Source organism: Dryas octopetala, chromosome 1 (assembly GCF_963921425.1).
Source record: "Dryas octopetala chromosome 1, drDryOcto1.1, whole genome shotgun sequence".
Taxonomy (NCBI): domain Eukaryota; kingdom Viridiplantae; phylum Streptophyta; class Magnoliopsida; order Rosales; family Rosaceae; genus Dryas; species Dryas octopetala.
In genome coordinates, this window is record NC_141366.1 from 3,409,811 (window position 1) to 3,425,203 (window position 15,393).

Sequence of the window (15,393 nt, forward strand, 5' to 3'; positions counted from 1 at the left end):
GCCTCTGTAACAATCACAAAAGATCACAGTCAATGCAAGTTTCCCACCAAAATTTGGCCCTCATTCGAATTTTCGTACATGCATAGTCTACCAGAAAATCCATTATTCCCCTTCTTTTGATGTAAACAGTTTGATATGTTGACAAACACAGAAGGTTCCTGCAAAAAAGTATAAAAGAAAATGAGAAAAAAATTGTAAAAAACGAGTGGGTACTCCTACAGTCCTACTAACCATAATCATCATTATCATTCAGTCATTCATCAGCTGGCTTGTTTCTAATGGGTATCCTATGTAATAATAATGTTTCACTAGATGGAGAAAAATGACAGTGAAGCATGCAGCTAAAGAAAGTTTTTGGGTCACGAGTAAGATTAATATCCACATCCCACTCTCTAATCGGATATAAAATGCTAAGTTAGACTTGGAATGTGTGAAACATTCACAAATATACTATGGGTTTCAGGTAATTAAGTCATTAAAGTGTTTAATTTGGTCTTCAACAATCATTGAATTCCAAAAATTTAAACAGTGAAGAAATTAGTTACTAATGTGGTGATCAAACACTCTCTCACGGACAGTTTCATTATGCAATTTCATCATAAAAATTAAAGGTGGGTCAGTGTCGATAACCGACTCGAATAGGGGTACCGACTATCGAACCGTTCCCAGTCGGATGGCACATGAAGGAGCTGCCACCGTTTCGATTGCCATCAGTTATCGACACTTTGGTGTCGATTTGGTTTGGTTAGCAATAATGGAGGTGTAGGTCGAGATTTTGGTGGTCTGATGGGGGTGTGTTCAAGCCCGATTCCGACACCGATTGGGTCACTGCAGTTCAGTAGAACTATCGATATCAAAAAACCATTGCACATGATCGAACCGAACAGTTTGGAGTCGATTGATTTGTTGGTCGGTTCGATTTGTCGAGAATAAAACCCAACCATAATAAAAATAGCTCTACTTTACTAGTTAACATGATAATTGATAAGTAATGTGGGGGGAGGGGTTAAAGTTGGAGGTTTCGAACCAAACCTCTTCCGGAATCAAAATTTTGATACAAAGGTAGACAACATTTGCATTCTTGGGAAATTCAAACTTAAGATGGTTAAGTTTATAGCTTGAATTTAAACATAAATCTTCTTAATTCACAACTCGTTCCATACAAATTCTTTTTATTACCAATTTACTTGTAGCAGCAGCTACTTACATACATGCATGTAAAATTTCCAATTTCCCGTTTTTTCTTTCTAATTTTTTAAATTTTGGTTAGAGAAAGAAAGTTAGCTTAAAGTGGGACAAAAGGTGACAAAAAAACACATGCATGCATTATGCAAATATAGGTTGGGAAAAGTAAAAATAATGGAGTTTGTTGTACGACTCTACTGGGTCGGACCCTGTGGGGCTCTCCTATGGACCTATAGGGTGTGGCTCGAGATTGAGAGGGTTCATATGTTAATATGTTATTGTTATGTGCCATAGTTTTGTTTTGTACCCCACTTAAAGTTAAAGCCAGGCGGGTTATATGGGCCGATGATTACGGGATTAAGTGGGTACCACAGCCCACATTCTAGTTGGCAGCCTGCCTCATTAGTCATTAGGTGTGTCATGTGTGTGCTTTAATTTTTCTCTGGGCACCCTCTCTCAGCCTCTGTACCCACCCACGCTTTTCTGGTGCAAAGTGGGGATTACATTGTATTGCATATGGGTATCCATCTCATGCCCCATCAAATCTTTTGTGGACCCCCAAGATTTACTCCAATCACAGCCGCTCATCACGCCTCAACTTCAGACCGACTCAAAGCTAGTTACTCTCTCCAAATCCAGATCCAAATTCTAATCCCTGTACTCAACTCTAACGAATCAAGGGTTCAAGATTCTAGTTCCCACATTGCCCTTGCCCTAATGGCCCTTAGGCCTTAGTCTTCTTTTATGATGTCACATTACCTCACAATTCACAAATGAGGTACAATATCCTCCAAGTTAGGGTTTTGCAGCTCGCTACATCACAATTTTGATTATGTTAATCTCAATAAAAAAGATAACATAATCAATTTACAAAATATAAATTGGGTTATTCAATACAAATAGTAAGTAGAACCTTTACATAAAATCTCATATTAAATGAGTTGATTGTTATTGATTTCACAATAAAAGTAGATAAGTTGTGAATAATATCAATATTGGTTAAAATTTAATAATATGATCGTGTTGGCTATAATTAATAGTTTAATTGAAATACTTGTAGATAATAAAAGCCGTTCGAATGTTTATGATACTTGTAATTTACTATTTTCACACACAATATCATATTGTGATAAAGTAACATACTAACATCAGCCAAAATATGAATATTTTTTTGCATCGTTTTAGTTGTGATTTCATTTTGCTATTTCCAGTTAACTTTTCTTCTTTTTGCGGTTACGTTACTTACGTATGAACGATGATTATGTGCATTATGCGAATGTGCCTCGACAAAAGACAAAGCAAAACCAGTATTAGGTGTGGAGCGAAGAAAATTGGACTACCCCTAAATAAAAAATACATTTTCCGGGAAGAAGAGAGAAAACAAAGAAAGTAATGATACCTACACTCGTCTTCAAGAGCGTGTAAAACTCAACCTCCCACCAACTGGGAAATAGAAGACTCCATGAGACCCACACTTATCCGTACAAGCTTCAATGCAATTGGAGCGTCATACACACGCACCAAAGATTGAGATTGGGGATGGGGACAGAATGCTTTTTAGTTCACATAGAGGGGCATTCTTGATTCTGATGGGGTCTGAAATTTCCAAATTTTGCCCCTAAAGCCACCTCCTTAAGTAGTCCACAACCCTCTCCTTTAAGCCCTCATCCTCAGTTAGTAGCTCACTATCTGTCTCTAGTCTCTCCCTTTTCTTTCTTTCTTGGTGTTTGTTTCTAGGGAAAAAGAGAGAGAAGAAAAATATGGCTATGGTGGGTGTGGTTTCTTGCATTGTCTCTCTTATCTCACTATTGTGGATGGCTGAAGCTAGAATCCCAGGGGTTTACACTGGGGGTGCATGGCAAGGTGCTCATGCCACCTTCTATGGAGGCTCAGATGCCTCTGGAACTATGGGTATGTTAACCCCAACTCACTTCTCTCTCTTCTGCTCCAACCAAGTTTGCATTTTTCTTCAACCCTTTACTTTAAGTTTTCATTTTTATCTTGTGTAACCCAAATTGGGCTATAAATTTTGACAAAATTAAATTTTTGGCTTCTGGGTTTTCACTGAAATGTCACATTCCCTACAAAGCTAGGCAAAATTCTGCCAAACCCAACAAAGATCCACAACCAAGAAAGCTAACTAACTTGTTGTAATTGTGCACAGGTGGTGCTTGTGGATATGGCAACCTTTACAGCCAAGGCTATGGAGTGAGCACAGCTGCACTGAGTACAGCCCTGTTCAACAATGGCCTCAGCTGCGGCGCTTGCTTTGAGATCAAGTGCGCAAACGACCCCAAGTGGTGCCACTCAGGCAGCCCATCCATCTTGATCACTGCCACCAACTTTTGCCCTCCCAACTTTGCCCAACCAAACGACAATGGCGGCTGGTGTAACCCTCCTAGGCCTCACTTCGACCTTGCCATGCCCATGTTCCTCAAGATTGCTGAGTACCGAGCTGGGATTGTACCAGTCGCATACCGGAGGCAAGCAGTCGCATCTCTGTTTTTGTTTCACTTAATGCTCTGTTTTGGTTACACTTAGGGATCTGTTTGGAAGTAGTTGCAACATTTTTTAGAGTAGATTAATACATGGGTTGCTTTTGAAAACAGGGTCAATGCTTCCAAATGCTAATTTTACCCCAAATAAACTAGTTTTTTTTTTTGTTGAGTGGAAAATGTGGATACAGAATTCAATGCATTTTGTGATCTTTCCTTATCTTGTGGGGTCAGATTCTGGTCTGGGTGTTTATTGCTCTTGCAGAGTACGGCCAACTCTCCTGATTGACCAGAATGCCCATGATTTCTCTCAAATCTAATTAGTCTTTACGAGTCACCGAGCTTACTTGGGTTTAGCTATTGGCTTAGTTAGTTAATTGGAGGTTTGTTGGTTGCTTTCGGCAGTTTTGGCTTTAGTCCATTTGGTCCCAAACGCTGAAAGCAATCTAAGAATGGGCAATAGGAATATTTTAACTCACTAAAAAAACCTTGATATTTAACACTATGCTGCTAGATTTCATGAAATGTCTCGGTTGCCAAATGTTAGACCTGGCCTTATTGTGGACCTTTGGTAGCATGCGCGTTGTGGGCGTGCATGCCTACTTGTTCATAAGAAAAGGGTTCAAAATTAACCCATATAGTAAAAAGTGTAAATAATTGTATGTGGTGGGGAATGTTTGATGTCAAGTTAAAATTGTAATTTGATTAGGGTAAAATGATCTTTTTAAAAGAACTTGACATAAAACAAATTTGATGACTTTTTTTGAGAAAAACATGGCAAAAAAAAAATTGTTGTTTATCTCAAGTTATGATTTTTAATGAAAAAGAAACTTTTTTTCTTTTTTGGCCAAGAATGAAAAAGAAAGTTTGACTTATAGGATACTAACTTTGATTAGCAACTAAACCTAGCTTTTCCTGTGATTAAGGTGCTTGGTCTACGTAAGATCTAGACCGTAGTACTTTTTGACCAGGGAATCAGAGGGTCCAAAGTACGATGCGCATGTACTTTTGTTTCTACGTAGAAATGAAAGACTACCAAGCACAGTCTCCAAAAGTCCGAGACTCGTTGATCAATGTGAAAAGGACTTTAGATTTAGTCACGCCCACCTTAAAACACGGGCCGCCCTCCACGTTAACATAACTAGGTCAGAATTACGAACATGTCCTCACAGTTTTTCTACTTTTTACGCAGGGTGCCATGCCGCAAGCGTGGAGGGATCAGGTTCACCATCAACGGCTTCCGTTACTTCAACCTGGTTCTCATCTCCAACGTCGCGGGTGCAGGGGATATCGTGCGCGTGAGCGTGAAGGGGACGAGGACTGGGTGGATGAGCATGAGCCGCAACTGGGGTCAAAACTGGCAGTCAAACGCCGTTTTGGCTGGTCAGTCACTGTCCTTCAGGGTCACAGGCAGTGACAGACGCACCTCCACCTCGTGGAACATAGTCCCGGCCCATTGGCAGTTCGGTCAAACCTTCACCGGAAAGAATTTCCGAGTTTGATAGATGCAACCCACTAAGAAAGTCAACATTTTTATGATTTTCCCGCCATAATTATATATTTCCATTTTTACCCTTTCTTGGCACCATTTTGGTTTTTTTATTTTTTAAGATGCTGTTTTTGACTGGGTGTTGGAGAATGTGAAAGTGTTTTAGTGGGGAACTCACTGGGAGGGGTTTCAGGGACAACTTTGACTTTTTGGTTGGTGTGACTTGTGAGAGTGTGAGGACTGTGGAAGTGTGGGAGTAAGTAGGGGTAAGTGGGTAACTCAGTGTAACAGTGCAAGACAAAATTAAATTGAAAAAACCCAAGTGAGGAAATTTGCAGTAGGGTTGGTTGAGGCGGCTGCAGAGAATTTGTAGCCCGCAGCCTATTATAATACTGGTAAAGCAAAGCTGTAGTATATCATAATATTATGCATTTATGCTTATGAGAAATGTATTTGTAGTAACTTTTTCTGATGAAATTGACTTGGAAAGTATTTGGTTTGTATCAATTGCCATTTTGATGAATTTGAGTACAAAAGTAATGGAACTTCCAAGTAGGTGCACAAAATTGCCCTTTTCATTCCTGTGTTTTGGCTTAGTGCCACCAGGCACCAGCTTATGGAAGCTGCAGAATGTGTAGAAATGAACATGGGTCACTCTGATCCTCTGAGGTGTGGTAATGGAAGAAAACTATTCGCATCAGAAAATTTTAAGCTTAAATGGGAAGTTTCCAGTTTATTTCCATATGGATAAAGCAGGGGTAGTTTTTCCAAAGGGAAGTTTCCAGTTCATTTCCTAGTGTAAACTATTCCAAATTTTACACTACTCAGATTTTGTGAACCCCAAAAGTATAATGATAATTTTTACTTTTTAATATTTTAGGATGCCAAAGTCTGAAAGGAAGGCATTTATTTAGTGCAAGTATTTAGTTTACAGAAAGTAAAGGAGAAACCATCAAATTAGTACCAATAACTCCAAGTAGATCAAATCATAAGTGGCCAATGCATTTGCACTAACCAAAGCTACCAAACCTGCACATGGGTGGGGTTGGGTTGGGTTTGTTAATTCTCTGTTGAGAATTTTGGTGGTTAAGTTCTTCTCCATCTTCTTGTGTACAATTTATGGGACAAACATCTTTGGATTCCTACCACCCTAAAAGGTAAAAACATATGTAGTGGGCTTTGGATACCCTTATGCAAGCTTCTTCCTCTCAGCTTGGTTCAGCTTTCACTTGATGAAAATTTCCTTTCAACAGGAATGAGATTCCTCTTGATTTGTGCTCATCATCATAAGGAATACCTTTTGGCCTTTTTGTTTCAATGGTTTGGGATTCAAGACTTTCCATCAATAGTTGATAAAAGGAAAAGAAACAAATGGTGTGAAGATTAAATTATCAATTCCGAGTTCAGACATCAATTTGAAAGCTCACAGCCTCACCTATAAAAAATGTTGTGAAGTTTGGATAGTAAGGCTGGTTCTACTATGTACAAAATACAACAAGTTATAGATTCCTACACTAAAATCTTCTGTTTAGCTGGGAGTAGCTACTGGTTCCAGCTGCATGTTTCTTGGCCATTGCAACAGCATCTGCATGCCTTTGTCCTACAATATGATTATTGAAATCTGTCTCACTAAGACACAACACATTACATATAGCACAAGTCCTTAAAGCGTGGGCTGCTGCCCCACTTTCAAGAACCTTCCTTCTCTTAGTCTCCAAATCTGCTGCAGGTCCAGCTGCCTTCTTCTTACTTGGTCCAGCAACAGCTTTTCCTTTCAATTTCTCCAGGTTCGCCCTGTGCTTTTTTCCCATTTTATGCTTATCAAGTACAGCCTTGGTGTCGCAATAAATTTTGCATACATCACAATAAAGTTTCCAAGTGCCATTTCCAGGAGGCCGAGGAGTAGTGTTTGTCCATGAGGTGGGATTTGGATTTGCAGTAGCGAAGTGTTCAGTCGCAGTTGAGGGTATTGAGATACCCTGAAAGATACAGGGCGATTAATTTTGAAATGAAAACAACAATAAAATGAATACAACACAGACATGCAATACATGCACTGATTGATGTAATCTGAATAACACCGTAGTAGTCATTCTTCATTTGATGGAATTTGACTGCCAACAGTTTGATTTTGGGAAAGCAGACAACATCCCTATACCTATATATATATGAAATAATCATAGATGTGGAGAGGAAATTTCTATAATTAACCTTAGGCTCCCCCTCCCCCTTTCCCATAAATGCTTGTAAAAACTTACATTCCAGCGTGAATACTAGTACCATTGTACTACACTACTATAAAAACCACTCCTCTATCACTTATAATTGTTTGGTATTCTAATACAGTTATTAGGTTACTAAGCACAAAAAATAAAATTCTATAATTGAGCTTTGTGTTCTATGTTTTGGCTCCCCAAACACATGATTGTTTAACCCACAATACTTTTGCCCACACACACACACAAAAAGTGTGATAAATCCACCCTATTAAACAATGCTTGTATGCATACGTGACTGTGGGTAGAACAACCTGAGATATTCAGTTGTCTTTTTATTAGATCATGTTAAGATAACTCTAGGACTGACACATTCAGTGATCTCTAGTTTTCAATATAAAAGAATTCGGAACAACTAACCAAAGGGTTCCTCAAAATTCAGTTCAACCATATGTAAAAGAGGCAACATTTTACAAGCTTTAACCAGAACCAAGTAGGACAATACTGTCTGATTAATCTTTGTTATTCTAATTTGACTATCATATAAGTACTGGAACAGCTTAGCACAAATGTAAAAAGGAAATTCATGAGCAGGTTCTCATCCCAATGCCAATGCAAACAACTCAAAATCCAGATCACATTCAAACTGACATAAAAATGCATCATATATGGTGAAAATTCATGGCTGCCATATATATCGATATCTATGTAATCCAATTAAGCAAAACCAAAGTTATGAGAATTCCATACCATTTGTTGCAATTGCAGATCACGCTGCTGAATATCTTTCTTATGCTCTTTCTTAAGATCTTTCCATTGAGCTTCAAATTTTAACAAGGCTCTACCCTCGTCTAAGAATGCCTTCTCAAGGTGGTAACGCAGGTCATCAAAATTTTGTTGCAATTTTGCTATTGGACACCATAAAATGAAAAATAAAGTAAGCTACAAAACAGAAAATTAAAACCTGCAAAAATTATGACAGGAAATAAAACAGACTCACCAATGGCAGTATCCATTTCTTCCGAAATGTTAGACATCTCAAACCTGCAATACAAATTGAATCCCATCTCTAAAAATCAACATAACAAGGAAATAACAGAAGGGAAATAATGAAATTAGATTTAGTGTTTCTCAAAAACTCAGATTTAGTGTTTGCCACAATGCCCATCATATGCCTTTGGATTTTCTGAACTGTGAAGACATTTGAAACCTGTAATACCGAATGCCAACTCTATTTCTTGGGTTCGGATTGATGAGACAGGCTACTAAGTTAGAGCAGCAGAGAGCTCTGATTTTAGAAATTGCAAGTGGGTAATTGAAAATTCGATCCTACATGCAATAAGTGTTTTGGGAAGTAGAGCATTCAATTGAGCTCTTGATTAAGAAAAAACAGTGAAGCAAACTGAGATTAATGGCCGATTGAAGTAGTAAACAGTGCAGTCAACCATGTGAGAGGTGTGAATGTGTGGGGAATTGAAGACAGTACAGTACAGTGTTAGGTTTTAGTACAGAGCAAGCAACACCAGCTGGTCGCGAGCGACAATCGCTCTTCTTCACTTTGATAAGTTAACATTTGGCTTTGTTCTAAAAAATAAAAATAAAAAAATAAAAAATAATAATGCTAATTGTCCCACATTTGTATCCCACCTGATGTGTCATTACTTTACTGGAAGAGTATTTTCTTTTTCTTTTTTAGGTTTTATTTTTTAATTTGTAGTGTCCAATGTATGAATGCCACGTAAAATGATATAAAATTGTGATATAAAAATATAGTAAGTGTAGCATTACTGAATAAAACAATAAAAAAATAGGAAAACAAGTTTATTTATTATTTATTATTATTATTTTTATCATCAAGGTAAAGAGCCATATTTATTGGATTGAATTCAATCAAGCAAAAACATCATCTTGGAGGAAAGAAATATGCTAAACAAGGCCAATCTCCCCCAGACAACATAATGATTACAACTCAAAGAAAATTGAGGTAATTGATGGGCCACAACGTTACATGTCCGTGGATTATACGCAAATTATATTGCTTGAGAATCACCTACCAACAGTTGAACCTTCAAAACTAACTCACCATCGACACTTAGACATTCATCATTAGAAATTACCTTATTAACCACCTCAAGTGCATCATATTCCACCACAATGCGGGAGAACCCAGCCGCAAGCACAAATGCAACACATGAATAATCGCCAATAGCTCAGTTGTTTTTGGCGAAAAACAAACATCGAACCACTGAATTGTAGCAGCTTGCAACACCCCACCACTATTCCCTACGACAGCCCCAACACCAACCACCCTATCCTTCAACTTTGTAGCTCCATCAACATTAAGTTTAAACAACTCACCCTCCGACGTACTCCACATCGGTTTAGGCTGTGGAGCTGGAACAGAAGAAAGGCCTAAACTAAGCATGACCTCCGTAACTTGAGAGACTTTAAATGTTTATACCCTTGGTGCATTTCAAATTGTACTTAGTGACATTACAAGTCATGTTTTTACAGTTCAAAAGTCATACCTTAGAATTTCTCAAGTCGTTCCTGAAGGCATCTGAAGTCGTTTTTTTAGGACATCTAAGTCATTTCTTGAGAATTTCAGTTCGTAACTCGAGAGATTTTAAATGTTTATACTCTTGGTGCATTTCAAATTGTACCTAATGATATTTCAAGTCATGTTTTGACGGTTCCTAAGTAATCCCTTAGCGTTTCTCAACTTGTTTCTTAGAGCATCTGAAGTCGTTCCTTTGGGCATCCCAATTAGTTCTTTGAGAATTTTAGTTCGTAACTCGATGAATTTTAAATGTTTATACCCTTAGTGCATTTCAAATTTTACCTAGTGACATTCCAAGTCATGTTTGGATAGTTCCCAAGTTATACCCTAGAGTTTCTCAAGTTGTTCCTTAGGGTATCTGAAGTGGTTCCTTAAGACATTCCAAGTCGTTCCTTCAGAATTTAAGTTCAAAACTCGAGTGATTTTAAATATTTATACCCTTAGCGCATTTCAAATTGTACCTAGTGATCACATTTCAAGTCATGTTTTGACGGTTCCAAAGTCATACCATAAAGTTTCTCAAATCGTTTCTTACTGCATATGAAGTCATTCATTAGGACATCTCAAATCGTTCCTTGAGAATTTTAGTTCATAACTTGAGAGATTTTAAATGATTATACCCTATATGTGTTTCAAATATGACGGTTCCAAAGTCATACCCTAAATTTTCTTAAATCGTTTCTTAGGGCATATGAAGTCGTTCCTTAGGACATCTAAAGTTGTTCCTTGAGAATTTCAGTTCGTAACTCGAGAGATTTTAAATATTTATACCCTAGATGCGTTTCAAATTATATCTAGTGACATTCTAAGTCATATTTTGACGGTTTTCAAGTCATAACCTAGAGTTTGTCAAATCGTTCATTAGGGCATCTCAAGACGTTCCTTGAAAATTTCATTTTGTAATTAGAAGGATTTTAAATGTTTATACCCTTAGTGCATTTCAAATTGTACCTTATGACATTTCAAGTCATGTTTTGACGTTTCATAAGTCATACCTTAAAATTTCTCAAGTCGTTGCTTAAGGAATCTGAAGTCGTTCCTTTAGAATTTCAGCTCATAACTCGAGGAATTTTAAATGTTTATACCCTTGGTGCATTTCAAATTGCACCTAGTGACATTCCAAGTCATGTTTTGATGTTTCCTAAGTCATAATCTAGAGTTTCTCAAGTCGTTCTTTAGGGCATCCCAAGTCGTTCCTTAAGAATTTCAGTTCGTAACTCGAGTGATTTTAAATGTTTATACCCTTAGTGCATTTCAAATTGTACCTATTGACATTCCAAGTCATGTTTTGACGGTTTCCAAGTCATATCCTAGAGTTTCTCAAGTCGTTCCTAAGAGCATCGGAAGTCGTTCTTAAGAGCATCTAAAATCGTTTCTTTAGAATTTCATTTTGTAACTCTAGAGATTTTAAATGTTTATACTCTTAGTGCATTTCAAATTGTACCTAGTGACATTCTAAGTCATGTTTTGACGTTTCCTAAGTCATAACCTAGAGTTTCTCTAGTCGTTCCTTAGGTCATCTACAATCGTTTCTTAGGATATCCCAAGTCGTTCATTTAGAATTTCAGTTCGTAACTCGAAGGATTTTAAATGTTTATACCTTGGTGCATTCAAATTATACCTAGTGACATTTCAAGCCATGTTTTGACGTTTCCCTTGTCATACTCTAGAATTTCTCAAGTCATTGCTTAGGGTATCTGAAGTTGTTCTTTAGGGCATCTGAAGTCGTTCATTTAAAATTTCATTTCGTAACTTGAGAGATTTTAAATGTTTATACCTTTAGTATATTTCAAATTGTACCTAGTGACATCCTAAGTTATGCCTTGACGTTTCCCAAGTCATAACCTAGAGTTTCTCAAGTTGTTCTTTAGGGCATCAGAAGTCGTTCCTTATAACAACTTAAGTCGATCCTCGAGAATTTCAGTTCGTAACTCGAGAGATTTTAAATGTTTATAAGCTAGATGCCTTTCAAATTGTATCTAGTTACATTATAAGTGATGTTTTGACGGTTGTCAAGTCATACCCCAGAGTTTCTTAAGTCGTTCCTTTGGACATATGAAGTCGTTTCTTAAGGCATCTCAAGTCGTTCCCTAAGAAATTTAATACGGAACTCGAAGAATTTTAACTGTTTATACCCTAGGTGTGTTTTAAATTGTATTTAGTAACATTTTAAGTCATGTTTTGACGGTTTTTAAGTCATATTTTAGAGTTTGTCAAGTCGTTCCTTAGGGCATCTCAAGACGTTCTTTGAGAATTTCATTTTGTAACTAGAGGAATTTTAAATGTTTATACCATTAGTGTATTTCAAATTGTATTATGTGACATTCCAAGCCATGTTTTGACGTTTTCCTTGTCATATCGTAGAGTTTCTCAAGTCATTTCTTCAGGCATCTGAAGTCGTTATTTAGAGCATCTCAAGTCAATCATTTAAAATTTCATTTCGTGAGAGATTTTAAATGTTTATACCTTTAGTGTATTTCAAATTGTACCTAGTGACATTTCAAGTCATGTTTTGACGTTTCCCAAGTCATAACCTAGAGTTTTTCAAGTCGTTCCTTAGAGCATCAGAAGTCGTTCCTTAGGACAACCTAAGTCGATCCTCGAGAATTTCAGTTCGTAACTTGAGGGATTTTAAATGTTTATAAGCTAGTTGCCTTTCAAATTGTATCTAGTGACATTATAAGTGATGTTTTGATGGTTCTCAAGTCATACCCTAGAGTTTCTTAAGTCGTTTCTTTGGACATCTGAAGTCGTTTTTTATAGCATTTCAAGTTGTTCCCTGAGAAATTTAGTTTGGAACTCGAATGATTTTAAATGTTTATACCCTATGTGCGTTTCAAATTATATCTAGTGATATTTTAAGTCATGTTTTGACGGTTTTCAAGTCATATCTTAGAGTTTGTCAAGTCGTTCCTTAGGGCATCTCAAGACGTTCCTTGAGAATTTCATTTTGTAACTAGAGAGATTTTAAATGTTTATACCCTTAGTGTATTTCAAATTGTATTTTGTGATATTCCAGGCCATGTTTTGATGTTTCCCTTATCATACTCTAGAGTTTCTCAAGTCGTTCTTTAGGGCATCTGAAGTCGTTATTTAGGGCATCTTAAGTTGTTCATTTAAAATTTCATTTTGTAACTTTAGAGATTTTAAATGTTTATACCCTTAGTGTATTTTAAATTGTACCTACTGACATTTCAAGTCATGTTTTGACGTTTCTTAAGTCATAACCTAGAGTTTCTCAAGTCGTTCATTAGGGCATCAGAAGTCGTTTCTTAGAACATCTCAAGTTGATCCTCGAGAATTTCAGTTTGTAACTCGAGAGATTTTAAATGTTTATAGGCTAGGTGCCTTTCAAATTGTATCTAGTGACATTATAAGTGATGTTTTAACGGTTCTCAAGTCATATCCTAGAGTTTCTTAAATCGTTCATTTGAACATATGAAGTCGTTTCTTAGGGCATCTCAAGTCGTTCCCTGAGAAATTTAGTTCGGAACTTGAAGGATTTTAAATGTTTATACCCTAGGTGCGTTTTAAATTGTATCTAGTGGCATTTCAAGTCATGTTTTGACGGTTTTCAAGTCCTATCCGAGAGTTTGTCAAGTCGTTCCTTAGGGCATCCCAAGACGTTCCTTAAGAATTTCATTTTGTAACTAAAGAGATTTTAAATGTTTATACCCTTAGTGCATTTCAAATTGTATTTAGTGACATTACAAGTCATGTTTTGACGTTTCCCAAGTTATACCTTAGAGTTTCTTAAGTCGAGTCGTTCCTTAGGGAATATGAAGTCGTTCATTAGGGCATCTCAAGTCGTTTCTTGAAAATTTCAGTTCATAACTCGAAGAATTTTTAATGTTTATACCCTTGATGCATTTCAAATTGTACTTGGTAACATTCCAAGTCATGTTTTTACGTTTTTCAAGTCAAACCCTAGAGTTTGTCAAGTCGTTCCTTAGGGCTTCTGAAGTCGTTCCTTAGAGCATCTCAAGTCGTTCATTGAGAATTTCATTTTGTAACTAGAGGGATTTTAAATGTTTATACCTTTAGTGGATTTCAAATTGTATCTTGTGATATTCCGAGTCATGTTTTGATATTTCTCAAGTCATAACCAAGAGTTTCTCAAGTCATAACCAAGAGTTTCTCAAGTCGTTCCTTAAGACATCAGAAGTTGTTCCTTACGACATCCTAAGTCGATTCTTGGGAATTTCAATTCATAACTCGAGAGATTTTAAATGTTTATAGCCTAGGTGCATTTCAAATTGTATATAGTGACATTCCAAGTCATGTTCTGACGGTTTCCAAGTCATACCCTAGGGAATCTGAAGTCGTTCCTTAGGGCATCTCAAGTCGTTCCTTAAGAATTTCAATTCGTAACTCGAGCAATTTTAAATGTTTATACCTTTGGTGCATTTCAAATTGTATCTAGTGACATTCCAAGTCATTTTTTAACGTTTCCCAAGTCATACCATAGAGTTTTTGAAGTCGTTCTTTTGGGCATCTGAAGTCGTACCTTAGAGCATCCAAGTCGTGTCTTGAGAATTTTAGTTCGGAACTCGAAGAATTTTAAATGTTTATACCCTTGGTGCATTTCAAATTGTATCTAGTGACATTTCAAGTCATTTTTTAACGTTCTCCAAGTCATACCGTAGAGTTTTTGAAGTCGTTCTTTTGGGCATCTGAAGTCATACCTTAGAGCATCCAAGTCGTCTCTTGAGAATTTTAGTTCGGAACTCGAAGAATTTTAAATGTTTATACCCTTGGTGCATTTCAAATTGTATCTAGTGACATTTCAAGTCATTTTTTAACGTTCTCCAAGTCATTCCCTAGAATTTCTCAAGTCGTTTCTTAGGGCATCTGAAGTCGTTCATTTAGAATTTCATTTCATAACTCGAGAGATTTTAAATGTTTACACTATTGATGCATTTCAAATTGTAACTAGTGACATTCCAAGTCATTTTTTGACATGTCCTAAGTCATAACCTAGAATTTCTCAAGTCATTTCTTAAGGCATATGAAGTCGTTCCTTAGGGCATCCCAAATCTTTCATTAAAAATTTCATTTTGTAACTAGAGAGATTTTAAATATTTATACCCTTAGTGCATTTCAAATTGTACCTTGTGACATTACAAATCATGTTTTAACGTTTCTCAAGTCATACCTTAGAGCTTTTCTAGTCGTTCCTTAGGAAATCTGAAGTCATTTCTCGGGCATCTCAAGTCGTTCCCTTAGAATTTCAGTTCGTAACTCAAAGAATTTTAAATGTTTATATCCTTGGTGCATTTTAAATTGTATCTAGTAATATTTCAAGTCATTTTTTAACGTTTTCCAAATCATAATCTAGAATTTCTGAAGTTGTTCCTTTGGGCATTTGAAGTCATTCCTTAAGGCATTTGAAATCGTTCCTTTAGAATTTCATTTTGTAACTCGAGAGATTTTAAATGTTTATACCCT

At 36.7% G+C, this 15,393-nt stretch overlaps 2 protein-coding genes across 3 annotated transcripts; one reads left to right on the forward strand and one right to left on the reverse strand.

Annotated features, from left to right (window-relative positions):
- Nucleotides 1-2,873: 2,873 nt before the first annotated feature.
- EXPA6 (expansin A6) lies at nucleotides 2,874-5,672 on the forward strand. Its single transcript, XM_086246201.1, has 3 exons — nucleotides 2,874-3,096; nucleotides 3,350-3,668; nucleotides 4,873-5,672. The coding sequence occupies exons 1-3, from the start codon at nucleotides 2,946-2,948 to the stop codon at nucleotides 5,180-5,182; spliced, it is 780 nt and encodes a 259-aa protein (XP_086102327.1). The 5' UTR covers nucleotides 2,874-2,945; the 3' UTR covers nucleotides 5,183-5,672.
- An 855-nt stretch (nucleotides 5,673-6,527) lies between these two features.
- On the reverse strand, nucleotides 6,528-8,922 carry LOC147296543 (uncharacterized). 2 transcript variants are annotated; one of them, XM_086229218.1, is made up of 4 exons: nucleotides 8,877-8,895; nucleotides 8,386-8,429; nucleotides 8,136-8,293; nucleotides 6,528-7,148 (listed from the first exon to the last, which is right to left on the reverse strand). In XM_086229218.1, the coding sequence occupies exons 2-4, from the start codon at nucleotides 8,420-8,422 to the stop codon at nucleotides 6,684-6,686; spliced, it is 660 nt and encodes a 219-aa protein (XP_086085344.1). In that variant the 5' UTR covers nucleotides 8,423-8,429; nucleotides 8,877-8,895; the 3' UTR covers nucleotides 6,528-6,683. The 2 variants fall into 2 exon arrangements, with proteins under 2 accessions (XP_086085344.1, XP_086085343.1); XM_086229217.1 differs by having other exon boundaries at nucleotides 8,386-8,922.
- Nucleotides 8,923-15,393: the final 6,471 nt, after the last annotated feature.

What these genes read in the sequence shown, in the direction of transcription:
- EXPA6 (XM_086246201.1), top strand. Translation starts at nt 2,946, where the DNA reads ATGGCTATGGTGGGTGTGGTTTCTTGCATTGTCTCTCTTATCTCACTA. An exon ending in AGATGCCTCTGGAACTATGG is followed by an intron (nt 3,097 to 3,349) that starts GTATGTTAACCC and finishes AATTGTGCACAG; the next exon opens with GTGGTGCTTGTGGATATGGC. An exon ending in GTACCAGTCGCATACCGGAG is followed by an intron (nt 3,669 to 4,872) that starts GCAAGCAGTCGC and finishes CTTTTTACGCAG; the next exon opens with GGTGCCATGCCGCAAGCGTG.
- LOC147296543 (XM_086229217.1), bottom strand. Translation starts at nt 8,452, where the DNA reads ATGGGATTCAATTTGTATTGCAGGTTTGAGATGTCTAACATTTCGGAA. An exon ending in AGAAATGGATACTGCCATTG is followed by an intron (nt 8,294 to 8,385) that starts GTGAGTCTGTTT and finishes GGTGTCCAATAG; the next exon opens with CAAAATTGCAACAAAATTTT. An exon ending in ATCTGCAATTGCAACAAATG is followed by an intron (nt 7,149 to 8,135) that starts GTATGGAATTCT and finishes TGTATCTTTCAG; the next exon opens with GGTATCTCAATACCCTCAAC.